Below are 23276 nucleotides of genomic sequence, written 5' to 3'. Positions count from 1 at the left end.
TTGTTGCGCCCCCAAAATAGAGTTATCATTTACACTTTAAATGTAAGTTATAACAGTAAGTTGCATTCTGATGACATAACAGTATTACAGTTTTATAATAACTATGCGACTCTACTGAGGAATACAAAGGAGAACTTAATAAATGAAGAATCCTAGGTTTGTTTTTGAAAAAGATTTAATAGTGGAGAGATGTTAATTATTGAATAAAATACTACTAAACTCTGTATAAACTGAATCACAATATCAAAATCTTTGTAGGCAAGGTACATATGATATTTCATGGTTAGTTCTGCATACTGTGGCCTACTATAATTATATATATGTAATATATATCAACATAATTATATATATTATATACAATTACATAATATCGTAGTCTTTTAAGTTTTAAAAAGTTTTGAAAAAATTTTTTTAAAGTGATAGATTACTGTCCTAAAATGTTCATTGGCCTTTTATAGAAAGTTTGCCAACACATGCTTTATAAAATGATTGTGTGAAGTTTGTTTGGAGGTTATATTAACAAATGAAAATCATTAGTAAATTTCTTTCTCCCTCTCTCTCTCTCTCTCTCTCTCTTTTTTTTGGTGGTGCTGGATATTGAATTTGGGGCCTCACACATGCTAGGCAAGCAGTATACCACAGAGCTGCATCTCCAGCCCAATAAATTTTTAAAAGGAAGAGAAAGGGGGAATGGGAAACTTGCCCTGCCACAAGGGAAAAAAATTATTAAACAAAGGCAACTTAAAAATGTGATATTGGAGGCTGGGGTTGTAGCTCAGTGATAGAGCACTTGCCTCAATTGTGTGAGGCACTGGGTTCGATCCTCAGCACCATATAAAATAAATAAATAAAAAGAAATATATTGTGTCCATCTACAGCTAAAAAAATAAAAATTAAAAAATGTGATATTGGTGCAAGGGGATTGGCAGAGTACTAGAACAACTAGAAGTAGATTCAGGTATATATTTGGACTTCAATATAATATTGGTAAAACAACTTTGGAGCATCAGATCACTGAAGAAAACCTGTAATCCCAATAAGTAGGTGTTCTCTAGTAATATTTTGGTTAACTTGTATGTAAATGTTGATTCACCATATACCTATTTATGCCTTTTTACTTTCTTTTTTCCTCTTTTAAGTACTTTTTAAGGAGCAGTTTTAGTTTCAAAACAAAATTGAGTAGGTAGTACAAAGAGTTCTAAATATGCTCTTTTCCCCCACACATGCACAGCTTTCCCACTGTCAACATCCGGCACCAGAGAAGTACATTTGTTGCAACTGATGGGTCCTTCATTAACTCATGATTAGATTTCATTCTTGGTGTTGTACCTTTTGTGGGTTTTGTGAAATGTGTAGTAACTAATATCCACCATTATTGTAATATACAGAATAGTCACACTATTCCAAAATCCTTTCTGCTCTGCCTGTCTCTACTCCCCATGCCTTTTTGCCTTTCTAGAGTGTAGTTGTAGTTGGACTCCTATATATGTAACCTTTGATTTAGTAATATGCATTTAAGTTTCCTTCACATCTTCATGTCTTGATAGTTCATTTCTTTAATTTTCATTTTGAGGCAGGGTCTTCCTAATTTGCCCAGAGTGACCTGGAGCTTGTGATCCTTCCTCAGCTTCCCTAGTAGGCTGGATTGTAACTGTGCACCACTGTGTCTGGTGTACTAATGTTTTAAAATATTTTTTAAAAATAGTGCAGTGCCTGTATCATGATCATCATGATTTGTTACTATTTGGTTTTATATATATCTAATATATATATAGTCTTTATTAATATAAAATATATGAAACTGTCATTGCCCTGTCAGTTCCCTGAAAGAAATCTCTCAGAAATCTAATTACTAGGTTAAAAAATATCTTTCTGTATTCTGAAACTTGATAGTTCATTAACTTAATCATAAGTAGAAGTATATGTAACCTGGGGGCACATGAAACACTGGCTAAACTTGTTTGTAATTTATTTGAAGAAATATGTTTCTTCAAAATATATTTTCTTTTGAAAGATAATTCTTGGTATATACTAATAATTTCCTTGTTAAAACTATAGTTTACGTTGACATTTTTTTAACCTTTAACATAATTGACCATCATTGAAAAAATTGTTAAAAGTGAACACAAAATTTACAGCATTCAACTGCTCATTTGTTTTATGGTGACATGTAAAGACTGATTTAAATTTTAAATTAACATTTTAGTTATACTTGTCATTTTTAAAAGTATCTTCTTTAAAGTGTTTGCCTTTTGAATTTTTATTAGTGAAGTATTTTTGTGTTTATTCTCACAGTACTGAGGATTGAACTGAGGGCCTTACACATAATAAGCTATAACACCCAGCCTATTGACAAGTTTTAAAGAATAATTGCAATATTAATAATTAATCATGTTAATGTAACTAGTATTGTTTTCTGTAGTATAAACACTTGTTCTGATTGGGGGAACTGGGGATTGAACCCAGAGCCATTTACTATTGAGCTACATCCTTAGCCCTTTTTTATTTTGAGACAGGATATCACTAAGCTGTTTGCGGCTGACCCCGAGATTGCTGTCTCCTTCATCTGCTTCCCAAGGGGCTGGAATTACAGGTGTCCACCACCACACTTGGCAAAGAGTACAACAAGGAGTTAGATCTGTAATTGACAGTGATTATTCAGTTGAGATAACTAACTACCTTCGAACCAGCCAAAAATTGATATATTTTGAGACATTTTTTAGTTTTGATAATATTTAGCATGTGTCAATCTTTCTATAGTTATTTTGAAATATGAATGTTCTGGTAATCTTTGGTTTAAATAGTAGTGACATTTAAATTTTATTATTATCCTTGTTATTGTTCTAGTTCACATATCTATTTCTTTTATTTCTGTCATCACATCCCCCCATCTGAATTTGTAGGCTCTGAGATTTGCACAGTAATTTAGTCAATAGATAGATAGTATTGCTCCTTAGGAATTAGTTTATTTTAAAATGTAACAAGATGCTCACATATCTTTCTAGTTGTTAAGAATGCATCCAAGTTTTAAAATTATATATTAGAAAATCTGAAGTTTAAGTGTGGGCTATAGGGATTTTTAAAAAAATAAAAGGTAGTTACATATTCTGATTATGCAGATATATAAACCTTTGTTAAACCCCAACAAATTTAATTGTCTGTTTATTTAGTAGTCTAATACTAGTCATTAATTTTGAGCAGGTAATTAGATTATTCCTTAAATTGATTAAGCATTTGTGAATTTTTGAAATATTTTTAGATTCAATCCAACAAATCATCATAATACTTTTCCTAGGGTAGGAGTATGAACATTGTGGTTTTGATACTTTACAGACAAGGAACAAGACCTGCAAAATCTACAATCACACTATGAGTGATGCCAGATTAGTTGGTTTCTTTTATTTTATATGAATTTATATACCTATATTTTTAAGATGCAAAAGATTTACATGTGGCAAAGTCTTAGCATTTTCACCTAGATTTTTTTTTTCATCTTTTACAAGACAGATATTGAGGCTCTACTTGTTCTTGCACACTAGTTAATTATGCTAATTTATACCTGGGAAGTACTGAGGGATGTGCATGGTTTGCTAAAAAGATACCTGAGAATCGAGTATTTGCATACTAGAAGAAAGTAAAGTACCGTAAAGTCTATTTGTATATTTTTACATAACACTTTCCTTGTTAAAATTAGTTATTTATATCTGTAAAAGAGGATTCTTGTTCATAATTACCTGTATATGTGAGATAGTTGATCAGTAGGCATTAGTATGCTGTTCTGCCTGATAAAGTATACTCACTATAATTGGTTCTTAGTATTTACTTGCTTTTTTCCCTAGTAGTGGGATTTTGTATCTCTGTGTGTCGGGGGGTGAAGTATATATATCATTCATGCTTTTTTTTTTTTTTTTTACTAATTTTTTGGCAGTGGCATGCACTTGTCAAGGTGAGTGAAGGTGTTGAACCTGAGGCTGTGGAGCAGAACATAATACGTACTGTAGGGTTATGCTACTTAGAAGAATTCCTTGGTAACCATTTATTATCCAATCCTGGGCTTGTTTAAGAGTGAATGAAGTTCTAGTAATAATTACACTAAAACAATAAATAAGTAATGCTAGTACACATGGTATTCTTAGCCATAATCCCTGATAGTTACTGGTTTTAATGCAGATTATAGCTTGGACATGTTTAATTTTCCAGAGAATAAGTTTTATCTAAAGAGTGGAGAGAATAGTGATTTCACAATTTTGTGAAAACAGAATATGTTGACATACGTATAGCAAATTGTTTGATGGTAGCAACTTAGTAAATGTTACCTGTCAAGTTAAAACTCATATTTTGGAAGAGGTTTGAGGATTGATGTTACCATTTTGAAATTATAAAGTGCTATCCTTTTGTTCTCTACCTATACTTTTGGTGTTTATTTTATACCTTAACAAATTGCCTTCAATGCACTGAAATGTTGGGTTAGTAAATTGTTGAAGTAATTGGATAGCTTTCTTGGCCATCATAGCATTTACATTTCTTACTCAGCCACTCATGATCTTTCCAATTCAACTAAAGAGTAAAGCAAAGTAGAAATAAAAGGAAGTTCTCCTGAAGGTGTTTTACTATAGTCATGTTGTTATTCATTATTAGTTCTGTGGCATTGAACTTGCACATTTATTTTGTGTCATTGAGAAAGGTCCTCGTTGGTCTTAAAATCATTTGGGTGTTGTGGTTATGTAGTTATTTCCAAACAGTTCATCAGCTGTTTCCTTCTCTTCCTGAATTCATACTTATTCTTTATGTAGGGTTAGGGGAAGGAAGATGAGGAAGATCTGGTGTAATTGAGGGTGGGAGACAGAAGTCACCGAGTCAAGGACTAATTTAGCAACATGTCCCAGGTGGTTTAATTACCACTCCTTATCCAATGTAACTTAGATATAAAGTTGGTGATTGGACTTTCACAAGTTTTTCCTAATGGTGAAATTGAAAAGATTAACCAGATGTTTGCAGAGTTTGGAAATCTGATTCATTTACTCATTTACTCATCCTTTCTTACCTTTCCAAACTCTTAAGTTTAATAGCATCTGATAGTACTGATTATTAATGGTATCTGATAGTATTGGTCACTTAAGTGCCAGTGTCTCATGTTGTCACTAAAAACTCTTACAGCTATTTACAAATGAAGAAAGTGATGCTTACACAGATTTTTAGGTCCCATCCAAATTCACTTAAATTCCTATTTTTAAAAAATTCCCTCTATTATACTTTAAATTCAAAGAATTGATCAAGCCAGGTGTGGTGGCACATACCTGTAATCCCTGCTTCTTGGGAGGGTTGCAAGTTCAAGGACAATTCAAGCCCTTTCTCAAAATTTAAAAAGGTCTGGAATGTGGCTTAGTGGTAGAACGGTTGCCTAGCATGTGCAAGGCCCAGGTTTTAATCCTCAGTACTACACACACACACAAATAGGAGCTAGAAGTGTATACCGGCTTTTGACCACTTTCCAGTATTGCTTCCAAATAGATAAGTGATTGGTAGATCTGGGATTACATTTGCTGTAGGAAAACAAGTAGTGAAGTTAAGAGTCTCATTTGCAAAGACTGTTGGTTGCAGTATTGTTTGGAACCATAGGGAATGGTATTGGGAAAATAAATGAACCTAATTTATGATTTATTTATTTATTTTTTAAAAATATTTATTCTTAAATTTTAGGTGGACACAATATATTTTACATTTATGTGGTGCTGAGGTCTGTGTCACAGACCATTTAAATGGTTTTCACTTATTCTTGTAATCTCCAGTAATCCTACAGGGTTTACATACAATGCCCATTTTAAGATGAGGAAACTGAGGCATAGGAAAATTTGTTAAATGCTCAATGATTTATAGCTGCAAATGGCAGAGATGGGATTCTACCTTAGGTAGGGTCTGACCCCAATGTATCTCTTACTCTGGTGAAAAACTGTTTTGTTTTTGTTGTGTTTTCTTGTTTTTGTGGTACAAAGGATTGAACCTAGGGCCTTGCACATGCTAGGAAAGTATTGAGCCACATCCCCAGTCCTTTTTATTTTTTGAGACAAGGTCTTATTAAGTGTCCAAGCTGGCCTCAAACTTGTGATCCTGCGTCAGTCTTCCGAGTAGCTGGAATTACAGGTGTGCACCAGTATACCTGACCTGCTTTTGTTTTTTGTAAAATAATTATAAAGCTGTTATAATGCATACAAAATGTATTCTTGAATTTGAAAAGTTTCATCAGACATATATAATTACTACCAAATTGTTATAAAGTATTTACCTTCCATTTTTATGCCTTAACTTCCCTGAAAACTATAACCAGTTGGTGAGCCACCAGTACTATGGACCACACTTTGAATTAGTGCTTCAGGTCAATTTTAGTGCCTAGGGACTATTCAACAAACCATTGGCTTTTATATACTTCGAATTAAGGATTGGGCTGTGTTTCCTAATGTTGGGGGGGAGAATCTGAAAGTTCTTAGGAATAAATATTTGTTGTATGAAGGTAATGGAGGATGTAAACGGGTATCTTGAGGGAGGAGAGCTCATTATTTCTAGAAGAGGTAGTTATATGTATATTTAGATTAAGAGTTGGTGAGAAATTTGAATATTCAAAGCAATGAAAAAGCATGTTTTGTAGTTGGAGGAAATAGATTTGAACATATTGAGAATTTAAAATTAAGTCAGATTTATGAGAGAAAGCAGAGTAATAGCACTAGATCTGGGAAATATTTAGCTTTCTTATATTGGTATCATTCTATAGGGCTAATATGATAATATGTACTAATTTTTGCTGAATGTACTAAAATGCTCCCTTGGATTCTTTGTGACTTATCCCTACTCTTGCTTGATTTTTTTTCTTCCCCTGTCAACTTCTGTTGCTAAGACCACCTACTGAGCTGGAGTTGCTGAATTAAATACTGAACATTTTTATTTGAACCTCAACAAATGCAGCAAATCTAAAATCAGTTTTAATACTTTGTATATAAACTGGTTGTCTTTTTCTATTTCCTTACTTGCCATCTATATTTAATCTCTTTTACCTTCCAGTTAATGACTTCCACTGCCTGACCTTTGAGGCCTATCAAAATCTCACTCCAACTTACCATTCTAGCTATATCTTTGGTTTCACGAACCCTATCTTTCAGGTATACTGGTTACCATCTTCTAGATAAACAGCACCACTTGCTCCCTATTCTACCCATTATACAATGGCTTTTCAAGGGGAGGTTGTCTTTCAAGTTAAAAATGTGTTTGATTACTTTGAAAGTAGTCAATTATTAAATTAACCTTTACTTTTTGTCCAGGTGATTTGAAAATATGAATGTTAAGACAAAATTTCTCATGAAATTTTCTAATTGGTATACCACCAGCCTTAAATAATAGGGAGAGGGATGTGGTGAGACTTTTCATTAGAGAGTTTTGTTTTTGTTTTTAAATTGTGCTATATAGGAAACAACCTTGAAAACAAGTTTGTATCTCTTAGAGAATTGTTCTTTGAAGTGTTTCTTAGTTTCCATACATACCCACATGATCATCTGTACTTCCTGTCTTCAATATTTAAAAAATATATGATTGAACTGGTACATGCCTGTAATCCCAGGTAGGAGGATTGCTAAATTGAAGGGAAATTTAGCAAGATGATCTCAAATGAAATAGGGTGGAGACATAACTCAGTGGTGGATCCCCTGTGTTCATTCCCCAATTCTGGGGATGGCGGGGAGCAGATTTTTTTTTTTTTTTAAGTGATTGGAGCAGTTTTAAAAATTCATTCCATGAAAACTTACAAAGTTTCAGAGAGAATTTCCTTGGTGTGGCACACTTGTCCCATAGCCTGGCTGCTTAGTTTACCATTTATCCAAAATCCCATGCCTCATTTGAATTAATCAGAGAATCTTAATAGGAGGTCTAACTTCAAAATATCTAAATTTTATTTTTATATACAGTTTATATTAAATGTGTTTAACAAATTAAAATAAATAATGAACAAATTGGAGGATTTGTTACATTTGATTAATATTTATGTTTAACTGAGGAATGACCTAAAAGCATTTTTTGTTCTGATTCTTTTAAAAACAAAATACATATCTTTGTTCTGATTAGGCATATATCCATAATTGTAAACCATTTTTTGAATAAAGAATTTAATACAGCGTGACATTGTTTTGGATATCATTTATTAATTTCTAATGACAAAAATTGAAACAGTATAAGACTTCCTCATAGAATTTGAACCATCCCCATAGAATCAGACTGAAAGTTTTAAATATCTAATATGGATATTTTGTTTTATTTTTATCTAAGTTAAATATTTTTTAAAAACATTTTATTTATTTATTTAAATTTATTTTTTAGGTGTAGATGGACACAACATAATGCCTTTATTTTTATGTGGTGCTGAGGATCGAACCCAGGTCCTGCCCATGCTAGGCGAGCACTCTACCGCTGAGCCACAATCCCAGCTCCTCTAAATTAAATATTTTAAGAAAGGAAAAACAGCTTGGTTATTTGATTCAAAATTAAAAGTTTTTATAATAAGAAAAAATATTTTATGGTTTTTCAAAGCATTTATCTTACATTGCATGTTAAGCTATATTGTCTTATTAAATTAAGAATTATTTTTTTAAATATATTTTTAGTTGTAGATGGAGACAATATCTTTATTTTTTATTTATATCTTTTAATGTGATGCTAAGGATTGAACCCAGTGTTTCACGCATGCTAGGCGAGCGCTCTACCACTGAGCCACAACCCCAGCCCCAAGACAGTTATTTTAATATTACATATTAAGATAATTGCTATTAAAAGTGATGATCAGAAGATTTTAAATTAGTATATTGTTTCATATTTCCACACGTACTTAAAAGTGGGTAGCTAATTTTACTATAGTTAACTTAGGAAAGATACAAATTTTTATGTTCTTCAAAGCTGCATCAAATGGAATAAAAAAACTATGTCACTTATTTAAAGCAGGACTTTTAAGATTAAAAGAGCACTTTCTAAATTCTAGGTAATGAGCATATTTTCTCCTGATTACTCAGTTTTTCTTTCTATATATTCATAGATTTGATTATCATCGTAGTCTTCCATTATTCTAATAGTGAAAAGAAGAATAATGGAAGGAAAGCATTAAATGAGTTAGAAGGTGATATTTTGGACCCTGTGAAACTTGTAATTCCTCATTTGCTTCATTTTTTAATGCTGCTGAGGTAAAAGGTTTAAATAAAAGTTGTGAAAATGTGGCTTATAATGAGGATACAACTATGGGTTGAGCCTCCAAAATCTGACAATTTTTGAGCCCAAGAGGAAAAACCTGCCCTTATGTGACAGGTTGCCATTAAAACACAGGTGCACAACTCTTTAATGTCACCAAGAGAAGAAATTCTGTTCCAACTCCTTCAACTTCAATATAAAAATTTATTGTACAAATTATTTAAAATGTTATATAAAATTACCTTCAAATTGTGTTTATATGGTACATTTGAAACAAATTTCCCAGTTAAGATTGAGGTCCCATCCCTAAGACATCTCATTCTGAAAAAAATTTAAATCTGAAACACTCCTGGTCCCAGGCATTTTGGATAAAGGCTACTTATTCAATCTGTACTGTACTTTCGGAAGAAGGATATATTTTGCTGGCATACCCAACCTTACAAACCCTTTGGTGGGATCATCATTGTTTTAAACCCACGTGACAGTATTATTGCTCTTTTACATGGTGATCCTTCCTGCATTTACCCAAATACTTAACCTTTTTTGATATGTTATTCTTTTTCACATCTCCAAAATTCCATCTGGGATCCTATTGCTTATAGGCTGAAGACTGCCTTTGATATTCATTTCACTTGGAATCCATTGGGAGCGGCCCAGTGAGTGGGTGGGTGAGAGGATGTGGTAGAGTCTTGTCTGTTCAAAACTATGTTTTGATGTCTTCATTTAAAAAAAAATTTGTAATTGTAGATGGACAGCATACCTTTATTTTGTTTACTTTTATGTGATGCTGAGGATCAAACCCAGTGCCTCACACATGCTAAGCAAGTGCTCTGCCACTGAGCCACAACTCGAGCCACAACTCTTGATTCTTTTAAAAAATAGATTCAATTCCCTTTTCAAATAACTCTTAATTTCATCCCCATCCCCCATCTTCTGTTTTACCATATTAATCGTTGTTACTAAGTGTCTGTGGACGTTTTTGAATCATCTTTGGATGTCTTTTAGGGATGATCTTCAGTTGTCTTTTAAAAATTCTTTGTGTGTCTAGTAATGTCTGCCTGATTGCTAGATACTTATTAATAAAGCTTAAACTGTACTCCTGATGGCATGTAAATTTTGAATCTTTTTATGTAAACATTTGAATTCTGTTTTTTTTCTTTTTTTGGTGGGGGTGGGTAACCAGGGATTGAACATGGGCGCTTGACCACTGAGCCACATCTCCAGCCCTATTTTGTTTTTGTTTGTTTGTTTGTTTGTTTTTAGAGACAGGGTCTCACTTAGTTGCTTTTGCTGAGGCTGTCTTTGAAATTGTGATTCTCTTGCCTTAGCCTTCTGAGCCACTGGGATTACAGGTGTGAGTCACTGAGCCTGGCTTGAATTTATTCAATTTTAAGAGCTCATAGTTCCTGTTGAGTTTGAGCACTGTGGTCATTAACAATATAATTATGAGCAAAATCAAGACATAGCCCATGATCTGAGTGACTTTATAGGGTAGTAGAATGAAGTTGCTGTACATATCCTAAGTTGATAAGAAAAAAATGCATTCTTTAAAACAAGTATTAAGCACCTATCTGGTTTGAGATCTTTTAGAGCATATCTGCTCTGACTATTGTTTTGTTAGTTCAGTGTAAATCTGATATCTACCCTAGCAGTAAAAACTCAGAGCAGCTTGCCTAGCATACACAAGGCCCTGGGTTTGATGTCCAGAATCACCAAAACAACCCAAAATCTGATACCCAAACACTGTTGTAGCCCTATCTCTGTTCTCTGCAACTTTTGTTTCAGCTTCTGGTGTCTTTCCTTTATGTTTTCTCGATCAGTTTACACTAGCATCAATAATAATAGGAGGAATGTGGTGAATACCTATCTTAAGTTGTCCTCAGGTTCCTTTTCTTTCTGATATTTTTAGGTGACAGTATTCATTATGCCTAACCTAAAAGAAGCCACTTTCTTTTTTTGCATATTGATTATTGAAAATGTCAAGTTGCTAAACTTTGAAGTTATAGAGTAGTAAACAGTATGACGTAAAGGCAAGGACCTCTGTATCATTGGCTGGATCACTTTACAAAGCCTTTTTTTTTTTTTTTGCCATTGCAATATAGTTGTTATACTCTCCAAAACTAGTTTTAGTCCTCCGTCTACCCCCAATAATAACATATACAATAATATGACATGTTAAGAAAATAGTTGATTCTCCTAATTTTGTTGCTTAATCTTGATATTTAAAAAATGGGCAAGTAGGTGGATACTGCATATTTTATAAAAATTATAGTTTAAAATTTGAGAAACTTTCTCTTAATGAAGAGATACTGGAAGGAAGAAGAATCTGGTTATTAGAGGTTGGTTTTTGATCTGTTCTATGAAATTATTTGCTCTGATTCCTTCTCCTTAAAAAAGACTATTGACATCATTGGCTCAAGTTTAATTAGAATAATGTTTTATATTGTTTCCATTAGGAAACCACCCCTACTCCTAATCCCCCGCCTACAGAAGAGGAGAAAACAGAATCTAATCAGGAGGTTGCTAACCCAGAACACTATATAAAACATCCTCTACAGAACAGGTAAGCTTTCTCACACACCTAGGTTTAGTGACTTAGTAAGGAAAATGGTGAAGAGGTTAGGTTTGAAGGGGAAAATTAGATGAGACTAGTTTTTGTATGCTCAGGTTAAGGCTTCCATTTTCATTTGGATGACTCATGAACATCAGGCAGTTTTGTGTGTGAATCTTGAGCTCAGAACTAGATTAGAGTTTGAAATTTATCTGTATTGGTTGTAACTGAAGGTATAATAGTAATTAATTCTCTTAAGGAGAAGTGAACTTGACTCAAGACAAATGTCTGAGATATCAACAAATAGAGGGTTTGTGTTGAGGGACAATGCCTGTGAAGGTTGTAGACATAAAGATTGTGGGAGTGGAGGATCATGGAAACAAAATAGTTTGTTTTTAGGATAGCATATGTACCTAAAAGGTCAAATAAAGAAAGGCTCACAAAGCTATTATTAGAAAAAGGTTCACATAGCTATTATTAAAAAAATGAATAAATAAAAGTCTTTTTTTTAAAGGGGGAAAGTTTTTTTTTACAGTGTAGATGATACAAATTGGGGCAGTTTGAAGAGTGAATAGGGCATATACAAATATGTAAAGCAAGCACAGGTAACTCAAAGTTGGAATGAAAAAGGAGAGGTACAAGGTGTAGACTAACTAGAGGTTGGGTGTATTTAAGAGACACGTTAGGAAAGGAGAAGGGGAGATGAGGATGTTTTCATAGTTAACAGTATAGTAGGAAGTCAAAGTTCATTATGTGTAGTTTTCCACAACTACCCACTCCTTCTCACTAATACTGTTTCTGTTTTTCTGGGTTGTGTAATGAAAATTAACTTGATTTCGCTGATGGTGGCAACTCAGAAATAGTTTAAGAACCTAGAGGAAAAGTCAGGTGGGATTAATTGAGGATCTTAAAGTTTTATTTCAATTCCTGTTGTTTTTATTTTTTCTTATTTTTTGGGGGGCAGATCTTATTATGATTACTTGAAAGAGGCCTATTATAATTAAGTTTCCTTTAGCTAAGAGAATATTTTCCCTTTACAGTCTTTTTTATTTTTATTTTTTAAATATTTATTTTTTTAGGTGTAAATGGACACAACACAATGCCTTTATTTTTATGTGGTGCTGAGGATCGAACCTGGGTCCCGCGCGTGCTAGGCGAGCGCTCTACCACTGATCCACAATGCCCGCCCCTACAGTCTTTTTAAAATATTTTCTTTTAGTTGTAGATGGATACACAATGACTTTATTTAATTATTTTTTTAATGTGGTGCTGAGAATTTAACCCAGTGCTTCATATGTGCTAGGCAAGTGCTCTACCACTGAGCCCCAGCCCCAGCACCTCTTTGTAGTCTTTATATGTTTTTTAGTCTTTCATTATCATGGGAGACTTTTTAAAGCAATAATCCAAACATACTTTATGAAGTGTTCTCACAGGACACCTGTGGTTCAGTGTCTCCTTCGGTGAGGAACACATCAGTTTTACTAGAAAATGGGGATTATCAGGTAGTGAAACTTCAAAAGTCAAATAATTCTGGAAGGGTAAAATCCTTTCTTAGGGAGGCATTCTACCCAAGTAATAAGTTGAATCGCAGTTTCATTTAATTCAGTGTGACAGTAGCTCCAGAATTTTTTTTTCTTACTATCTTCAGTGGTATCTCTGTATATTCATTCAAGTTGTTAGCACAATTCTTAGTGTTGTTATTGTGAAAAGAAGTAATAAAGGTACATATTCCTTACAGCTTGAAATAATTCTGAGATTCCTGAAGTGTTACTAGTAAACAAATGTATGAAATCCTAAAAACGAAGTCTCTGGGGATTTTAGTTTCTCTATACAATCTACTTTTTGTGTAAAAGAGCAGATATCATTTTTAAGAAAAATGATGCCTTTGGTTTAAATTTTGGTAGTTTTTCTCTTTATTTACTTCTTATAAATATCTTGTAAGTTTTATATTGTCTTTCTAAAGAACCCATAATAATAAGAATGATTAAATGAACAGGGAACAAGTATATAAAGTAAAAATTTTTGGCTTTCTGAATCTCTTTTACTTTTTTCTCAAAGTTGTCAATATTAGATTTGATTTGTACTGTTCCAGAATTTAATTTAAATATGCACATGTATATTTTTATACAAATGACTTGTACTGTTTTTTTGTTTGTATGTGCAGATTTTGCCTTATTGTTTTATTTATCCCCCCACATTATTTTATTGGTGCATTATAGTTATACATACTGATGGGATTTGTTGTTGGATACTCGTACATGCATACAATATTCAATATAGCTATATGCCTTGTTTTAAATTTCTGCCATATGCATATACATACACATGTACTTTCTGATCTGCATTAATGAGCATATAGTTTTTTCCTATTTACAAATAGTGCTGCACTTTACATCCTTATGGGTTTGTTTACTTTTTTGAGTGTGTCTATATGGTAAAATTTCAGATTTCTTAGGAGAAAGACTACCCTTGCTAAATTCTTTTCTTGGCTTTTAGACTCTTAACAATTTGAGAATTATTTTCCAGGCATTGTATATTAGGGTTATTAACCTTCCTAAAGCAGGAGAGGCTATTGTGTGGTGTTATTATATTTTATATAAATAATTTCTCAAAGATTTGGTGTCATAACTTCTTTATACTCTTAAACATTCTTGAGGACGCCACAGAGCTTTGATTGTGTAAATTTTTATGTTGCTATTTAATTATTATTTTTAATTGTTTTTTTTTTTTGAGAGAGAATATCTTTTTTTTTTTGGTAGATGGACGCAACACGATGCCTTTATTTTTATGTGGTGCTGAGAATCAAACCCAGGTCCCGCCCGTGCTAGGCGAGTGCTGTATCACTGAGCCACAATTCCAGCCCCAACTATTTAATTATTTTTATAATAAATGCTGAAATGTGTTCATTTAATTCATTACATTAACCTAAAACATTTTTTTTAGCTGTAGAGAGACACAATATCTTTATTTTATTTGTTCTTATGTGGTGCTGAGGATTGAACCCAGTGCCTCACACATGCAAGGCAAATGCTCTACCAATTGAACTACAACCCCAGTCCACATAAGTCTTTTTTTTTTTTTTAGTTTTAGATGGACACAATATCTTTATTTTATTTTCATGTGGTGCTGAGACTCGAACCCAGTGCCTCACACATGCCAGGCGAGCACGCTACCACTTGAGTCACATCCCGACCCCCTATAAGTCTATTTTTTTTTTTTTTTTAGAGAGAGAGAGAATTTTAATATTTATTTTTTAGTTTTCGGTGGACACAACATCTTTGTTTGTATGTGGTGCTGAGGATCGAACCTGGGCCGCACGCATGCCAGGCGTGATACCGCTTGAGCCACATCCCCAGCCCCCCTATAAGTCTATTTTTTAAATTTATTTTTTAATTGTAGTTGGACACAATACCTTTATTTTATTTATTTATTTTTATGTGGTGCTGAGGATCGAACCCAGGGTCTCGCATGTGCTAGGCGAGTGCTCTACCACTGAGGCACAACTCCAGTACCCCACGTAATCTATTTTTAGTGAAAATAATTTTGTAATAAAAACACAAAGGAAAAGTATCATTTTGCAATCTATTTAATGAAAAACATAACTTACTAGAAGTCAGCTGGATTTTCATAGCTGCTTTTGCATTTGATCTGTGAAGATTAGTTGTTTCAATGTAAGTATAAGAAGAAAATGTGGCCTCACACCAGTACCTTGCTAGAAAAGGGAGAAGAATTTTAAGTAGCCTTCTAAGATAATTATGGATATTTCCCCCAATACTAGATTTATTATAGATTACTTGCATTGTAGAATCTGAAACCATATTCAAGAACTTTTCCTACAATGTTATGTTAAAAATCCATGGTCTTCCTTGCATTTGGTGTGGGTATTTTACCTATGTGTGATCATACATTAATCATTTAGGAAATAATTGATTCAGCAAGTAATGTAGTTCCTGTGAATGTCAACACATTTCATTGTGTAGAAATTTGAAATAATAATTCATTACTATACCTCTGAGCTCATCAAAAAAGTCTTTAATTTTTATGAAGTGTCAGCTTATAGTGTCAAATGAAAGCTTTCCAAAATTAAAATTTTTGTCCTGAAAGCTCAAATTTTAAGTCACAGACTCTATTCATTTCCTAAGCAATAACCATGGCTTATCAGTTATTTTGTTCAAATAAATAGGATATTAGTGGCTAGTTCCCCTCACAAATCAAATAGTTGTCTAAGCATCATATTTTGTATGCCTTAATAGAAGTGCTTTACATGCATAATATGAAAACAAATAAAAATTCAACAAGAACATAATTTTATATTTTGTGTGCCTTAGTAGAAGTGCTTTACATGCATAATATGAAAACAAATAAAAATTCAACAAGAACATAATTTTTATTGTTTTGTCAAGGACATTTTTAAATGAACCTGGCAGAGTTGATAAAGGATACAGGGACTATTAGTATAGTTTGGAGTCTCTGTCTCTTGCTAAGGCATCAGCAGATTTATCCTTTTTGTACCATTAGTGCACATGTCAATAGTGAATGATAAATAGTGTCTTAGAGTTATATATGAAAAAGGGTCCCCTGGGGTCTGCAAACCACACTTTAAGAGTCTTAAAATTAAATTAAAAACATTCTTGTACAAACATTTTTGTCTAGTAACCCAGTTATTTTCTTTCCTTTTTGGGGGGTATGGGTACCGGGGATTGAAATCAGGAGCACTTGACCACTGAGCCACATCCTCAGCCCTGTTTTCTGTTTTATTTAGAGACAGGGTCTCACTGAGTTGCTTAGTGCCTCGCTTTTGCTGAGACTGGCTTTGAACTTTCCATCCTCCTGCCTCCCAAGCCACTGGGATAATAGGCATGTTCCACGGGACCCAGCTCCCAGTTATTTTATAAACCTTTATGTTTAAAGGCTAAGCACAGTTTTCTTTTTAAAAGAGACCATATTATTGTTTTAAATTTAGAATATAGTACTTTATCTTGCGAATTTTGTGATAGTTCTGCCTTTTTTTCCCCTTTATAATGATTGGCAAATACTTACAAATTATTCAAGCACATGTTCATATGTATCTCATTTTTGTGTCTAACTGGGGTACTAGGCATCAATCATGGAACTATAAAATATACAATTTGGAAAGCCCTTCAGATATAATTTATATTGATGAAAACATGGAATTTCTCTTTTACTTACCTTTGTTACAGTCCTCCCTCTGGTTGTGGGACCCCAAAGGATGTTCAAGTTAATATAAAATGGTGTAGTGTTTGCATTTGACCTTTGCACAGCCTCCTATATTTATAATACCTATTATGTTAATAGTTGTTGTGTTGTACTTAGGGAATGATTTTTTATATGTTCAATATGGGCTGAGTATTTTTTTTTTAAGCTGAGTATTTTCCATCTGAGGATGCTGAACCCTGGATACCAAGGGCTTACTGTATTACATCTCAGAGAACATTGAAATTCAGTTTTTCTAAAGGTGAATCATCTTGGGATGATACATTTTATTGTAATGTTACTGTGTTTATTATCACTATAGGAGAAATTAGTATCTGTAATATTAGGTGTGTGTGAACTATTATAATTATTTAGGAATAAAACTTTAAATGGAAGTATATTCAATTATATAGAAACTGGTTAACATTGTTTCAGAACATATCTTTGCAGTATTACTTAATCCATTTGTGTTCCCAGTTGTATGTTTCAATAAATATAGAATCAAATTTAATAGTTTTTCCTGTTCCTAACACTCCCATTTCTTCCTCTTTGTCTGATAGCTATTTGTTCCTCTCAAAATTCAGCCTCCTTGTTTCTTACCTTCCTTTATGGCTAAGTGTGTGTCTAGTCTATTTTTTCCTTGTGCTTATTTATCTCTTAACATATAGTTCTTTGCACACTGTGATTTTCTCTCCCATATTTATATGAAATCTCCCTGAGAGATTAACCTCAGGGTCTCTAGATGTTACAGGGAATCTATTGAAACAGTACACTTAAAAAAAAAAAAAAAAAAAAAAGCCCTTTTTCCCCCCTCTGGTGTTCAGAATTGAACCCTGGGTTTCATACATGCTAGGCCAATCCTCTACCACTGAGCTATATCCCCAGCTGAAATGCATATTTTTAAAATAAAATAAATTGAGAAAAGTATTCATTATTTGCCAATGGATATCAACTACAATTAAATTTTTAAAAATATTTTTGGTAAAATACACATAAAATTTACCCTTAATATGGTACAGTTTAGTAATGGTAAATACATTTACATTCTTGTTGTACAACTAATCTCCAGAAGTATCATCATCTTACAAATAATAGCTGACCCCTGACCCGTTAATCAACAATTTTCTATTACTACTTCTGTAGCCCCTGGCAATCACAATCACCATTCTCTGTCTCTCGAGATTTTGACTAATCTAGGCACTTCATTAAAGAGGAATCGTACAGTATTTGCCTTTTCATATCATTAATGGTAATTGTATGTCAGCACAACATTTTGTTCATCCATTCACCTGTTGATGCCATTTAGGTTGCTTTCACCTTTTGACTATTGTGAACAATCCTGATGTCAACTTGGGTGTACGATGACTGTTTTTTGACACTGACTTTTTATTTTTAGATGGGCACTCTGGTTTTTTAAAAATGATAAAAGTAAAACTTGGCAAGCAAACCTTCGACTGATCTCTAAGTTTGATACTGTTGAAGACTTTTGGGCGTAAGTAAACATTTATTTTAGGATATGTGTAATTTTTTTTTTCTCTTTTAAGTTGAATCCACAACATGAAGGATGAGGGATGAGTGAAGTTAACAAACGTTCATCTGAAGAACTTTGTCTTCTCCTCATGAATGTTTGAATTTGTGATTATGCCTGATCAGTTTTAGAAAGGTTCTATCCGTTATCCTAGGCCTGAATATTCTGTATTCCTTGATCTGAAATATCCTTTCCTTCAAAATTCTTTATTGCCCTAAAACTTTTGGCAAATAGTTGAAACTTGTATCCTTTAGTGGTTGCCTAAATAAATCTCCCTTGTAACTCTAGAGCACTGTTTGGTGTCCATTTCTATAATTATTTTCAGTATAATGTCTGGAATTTCTTATGAAGTCTCAGGCTGAAATGATAAGAATTCAAGGGAATGTCAAGAAAAGGATAGTATCTGTGATGATAGTTCATTATAATTTATGATAGACTAAGAAAAATTGAAATGTTTTTCAGATTTTGTTTCTAGTTAAGCAGAAATTTGATTTGGAATCAAACTTGTGCATAACTCCAAAGTACAATTTAAAATTTTGATTCTGATTCTCTAATATTAAACAAATTTTTTGTTCTGTTTTGTTTGGGGCTAGGGATTGTCAGGGCCTTGTGCATGTCATGCAAGCACAAGGCCTTGACACGTTTTAGTACGTGTAGGCAATGTCATTTCATAGTGGATTTGTTTACCATAATTTAGAAATTTGAAGGAATCCTTCAGCTTTCTTTAATGACTAAATTACGTCTTAATTTCTTTTTTCTAATAAATTTCTTAAAAACAACCTTTGAGTATTTTTGTTTTGATCCAATCTGTATTTTCTCAATATTTTGTTCAATATAATAGCACAATGTTATAATAGCACTATTATAAATTCTCATAAACTAAAGAGACCTTAGAGCACCTGAATAAGAAAAGAAGTGTCAAATGTAGCATTAGTTAGGCTTTTCACCTTAAATTCCATTGAAGAAATGTGCTCTCATACTAAGCACTTATTGTGCGAAATTAGTAGTGTTAATGATGAGTTATCGTTATTATCAGGTTTCTTTTGTTGCCTAGTTGAAGCTGTCATTGATAACATTGTTTGGGAAGTTACCATTAGGTAGTGATCCCACAAATCTTATGGAACATGCTCTTTTACCCAAACTGGGATTATAATAGGTGTCTTACCCTATGCAATCTGATCAGAAGATGCCAAGTTCTTTCTTAAAACTCTTCTTTGAGATATTTCCATATTAGGTTTAAATAGTTCTAAGAGAACCTAAGCATAACAGTCTGTAGCATATGACTGAGGTTTATTAATTTCTGCCATCTAATGTTTGACATAGGCAAAGCATTCTCTTGCCAATTTTTTTAAAAAAAAATTTTTTTAGATGTAGATGGACACAATCCTTTATTTTATTTATTATTGTTTTTTATTTTTTATGTGGTATCAGCATTGAACCCAGTGCTTGATGCATGCTAGGCAAGCGCTCTACCACTGAGCCACAATCCCGGTCCCCTTTTGCCAATTTTTAAAAACAATTTTGCGGTAAGAGAATACAGGAATCACATGATATAGCCATCTACTATCAGGAAAATGAATGTTTAAGTAATTGCAAATATTATTCTGCTAGTTTTGTATTTGGAAATGGTTTAGAAATATCAATTCCATGCTATATGTAAATGATTATAATTCCAGATGGTAGAGCTTAGAACTATTATATTTTTTAAAAAGTTTTCCAAGTAATCATTCTGCTAACTAGCCAGTAAAATTTATAGTTTTGGGGAATCATTCTACTTTTGGATAAACTTTAAGGATAATGATGTTGATTATTTAAGTCATGTAATCCTGAGGATCAGGTTCATGTTTTCTCTTGATCTCTCCCCTTCCCCCCAGTATCCAGGGATACTCTATCACCAAATTATACCCCTAGCCTGTTTTATTTTTTGAGGGAGGGGTCTCACTGAGTTCTTCAGGCTGGCCTTGAGCCAGCCTCCTGTCTCAGACTCCTGAATTTCTGAGATGTCTAGTGATGATTTGTTTTTTTAGTGTATGAGAACAAACAAAACTGTTTATTACCCTCATGTTCTATCATTTACTTAAGCAACCTTATGCCTTTATTTTCAGTTTTTTATATATACATTTGTTTGTAATTATTTGTATGAGTTAACCAGTGTACCAAAATGTTTTTGTTAAAAGTATTAAAAATAGTTTGTATTATAAATTGTTTCTTGAACATATCATTAAGATCTGTTTTGTCTGTCCATTTCAGAAATCGACTTCATAGAAAAACAAATACATGTGAACTTTTTTGTGTTAACTTTTCGTGTTTCTAAGTGTGTATAATGCAAGCACGTAACCTTTCATTACATATTATATTTTTAATTGTTCTTTTCTTTTGCCTAGTCTATACAACCATATCCAGTTGTCTAGTAATTTAATGCCTGGCTGTGACTACTCACTTTTTAAGGTATGCCTAATCAGTGATTTCATGTATTTAATATAGGACTAGACCATTCAGGTGTTCATTAAGAAATCTTTCCAAAAAATTAGGAATAGTTTCTACTATGATGCACAGGCTAATAATTAAATTGGTGTTACTAGGCTTTTAACATCAGCATATTTTGCTCTATTTATGGTATAAAAATTAGAAAACAAGAACATTACTCTAAGGGCATACTGAGATTGTTTTTGATGAAAGCTCTGATTTTTATTTTCTTCCCTCCAGTCCAGTTCCTCCTTTTTGTATTTAAGTAGACTGAGCTTGTCAGGCTTTCTTAATCAGGGGTTGCAGGGTTTCTTGAAATATTTATGACTGGACTTTGTCAGATGGTTGGAGGATGCAGCATTAATTAACTCTGAAATTGTATAAGTTTTGCATGTGTTTTCTAGGTGTTGAAGAATACGTAGTTAACTGATAAAAGGTGTCTGCACAAGGTTTGATAACTAATAGGCGACAGAGTCACGCCCCTGATATTTTTAAAGTCCTTTTTGTTTTGTTTTTTAAAATAAAAACTCGACCCATGGCAGTTCATAATAAAGTTTAAGAACTTGACAGTATTTTTCTTGCTGATTGTAGTGGTTATCTCCCTCAAAGTCCAGGTCACAATATTGTTTAATAATGCTGTTTTCTTCCCCTGTAGGATGGTATTGAGCCTATGTGGGAAGATGAGAAAAACAAACGGGGCGGAAGATGGCTCATTACATTGAACAAACAGCAGAGACGAAGTGACCTCGATCGTTTTTGGCTAGAGACAGTAAGTTTTAAAATTATAAGGCAGTTTTAGAATACTGACTCTTATATTACATTACATTTTGTTTTGGTTTACTTAGTTTAAGAGGAAATAAAGATGCCCACATTAGAAAATCTTGAAGTTAATAATTGTTTTATCATATGAATCCTGTATACCTTATGTGCTAGTATGATGAAATATTCTGCCATACTAAGTCTAATTAAAGTGATTGGAATTAAAATCCCACCTTCCATAATAAGATTACCCTGGTCATTTCATTAACTTTGGAATTTATAAGATTTTTAATGGGTTTGCAACCCATTTATAGCATTGCTGTATGTGTGCTACATTTTCTTTTAGAAAGAAGTAAACAGATTATTACTTAATACCATTCAATCTAAAAATGTTTCAGTAACCCTTTTTTAAAAAAAAAAAAATAGTTTTTTAGTTATAGTTGGGCACAAAACCTTTATTTTATTTATTTTTTATGTGGTGCAGAGGATCGAACCCAGCGCTAGGCGAGTGCTCTACTGCTGAGCCACAACCCCAGCCCCTGTAGTTAGCACTTAAATATTTGAATGAGTGTTTTTTTTGTTGTTGTTGTTGTTTTTTTAAAGAATAGAGTTAATTTTGCTTTTGGAAAAGGTCATCAGTAAATAACAGTTTAGAATTCCTCATTAAAAAGTGAGGACATTTCAGTTTTGCAAAATGAAGAAAGTTCTTGAGATGAATGGTAATAATGGTTGCCCAAAGTTAAATGTTTTTAATGCCCCTGAACTACGTGTTTAAAAATGGTTAAAATGATAAGTTTTATGTTTTACCATCCCCCCCCCCCCAAAAAAAAATTAAGTGGTTTATAATCTATTGGATGTAATTTGGGATTTGTTGTTGTTTTTGAAGCTGCTGTGCCTTATTGGAGAATCTTTTGATGACTACAGTGATGATGTATGTGGAGCTGTTGTTAATGTTAGAGCTAAAGGTGATAAGATAGCAATATGGACTACTGAATGTGAAAACAGAGAGGCTGTTACACATATAGGGTAAGGTTTTGCTCTTTGCCTACTTCTTTGACAATATTAAGGTAACTGAAACCTGGAGTTTTTACTTGTGGTTTAGAAATACTTGGGTTTGTAAACCATTATTTTCCTTGTATTGTTTTAATGACAATTTTTATAATTTTGAACTCCTGTTGGTGCTCATTGTCTTACTTATATAATAATATTTTTTTCTAATCCTGTAAAGTTGCTTTTTCTTATCTAGTATGTAATCCTTAGAGCACTCTACTTTAGCTTGCAGTACTTTATTCACTTACTAAGTAATGAAAATGTATTTTTCTCAAATTTGGAAAGTGCTATTTGGAATAAAAGTGCTACTTTGAAAACTACAAATGTATAAACCATCATAATTCAGTGAGTATTGGCACATGATAGTGAAATTTCCACATATATGTACACTACATAGAATTTTACTTGAAAATAAACATTTTAAGTTTTGTCCATATTTAAAATCCACATGTATAGATTTTTCTTTTTCTCTTTTTTTTTTTTTTTTTTTTT

The 23276-nt window shown here is 32.9% G+C and overlaps 1 protein-coding gene across 2 annotated transcripts in view; it reads left to right on the top strand.

Moving 5' to 3' along the window:
• Positions 1-23276, top strand: part of Eif4e (eukaryotic translation initiation factor 4E) — a 39749-nt gene that overhangs the window by 12590 nt on the left and 3883 nt on the right. For both annotated transcript variants that reach the window (XM_015484577.2, XM_048813655.1), the window contains exons 2-6: positions 11673-11779; positions 18378-18473; positions 20894-20957; positions 21631-21744; positions 22621-22760. In XM_015484577.2, the coding sequence (XP_015340063.1) occupies positions 11673-11779; positions 18378-18473; positions 20894-20957; positions 21631-21744; positions 22621-22760 (521 nt within the window). The remainder of the gene's footprint in view (positions 1-11672; positions 11780-18377; positions 18474-20893; positions 20958-21630; positions 21745-22620; positions 22761-23276) is intronic.

Source organism: Marmota marmota, unplaced genomic scaffold (assembly GCF_001458135.2).
Source record: "Marmota marmota marmota unplaced genomic scaffold, marMar, whole genome shotgun sequence".
Lineage (NCBI taxonomy): Eukaryota > Metazoa > Chordata > Mammalia > Rodentia > Sciuridae > Marmota > Marmota marmota.
Note: the sequence above shows the minus strand (reverse complement) of the source record. Positions and strands in the feature narration are given on the sequence as shown.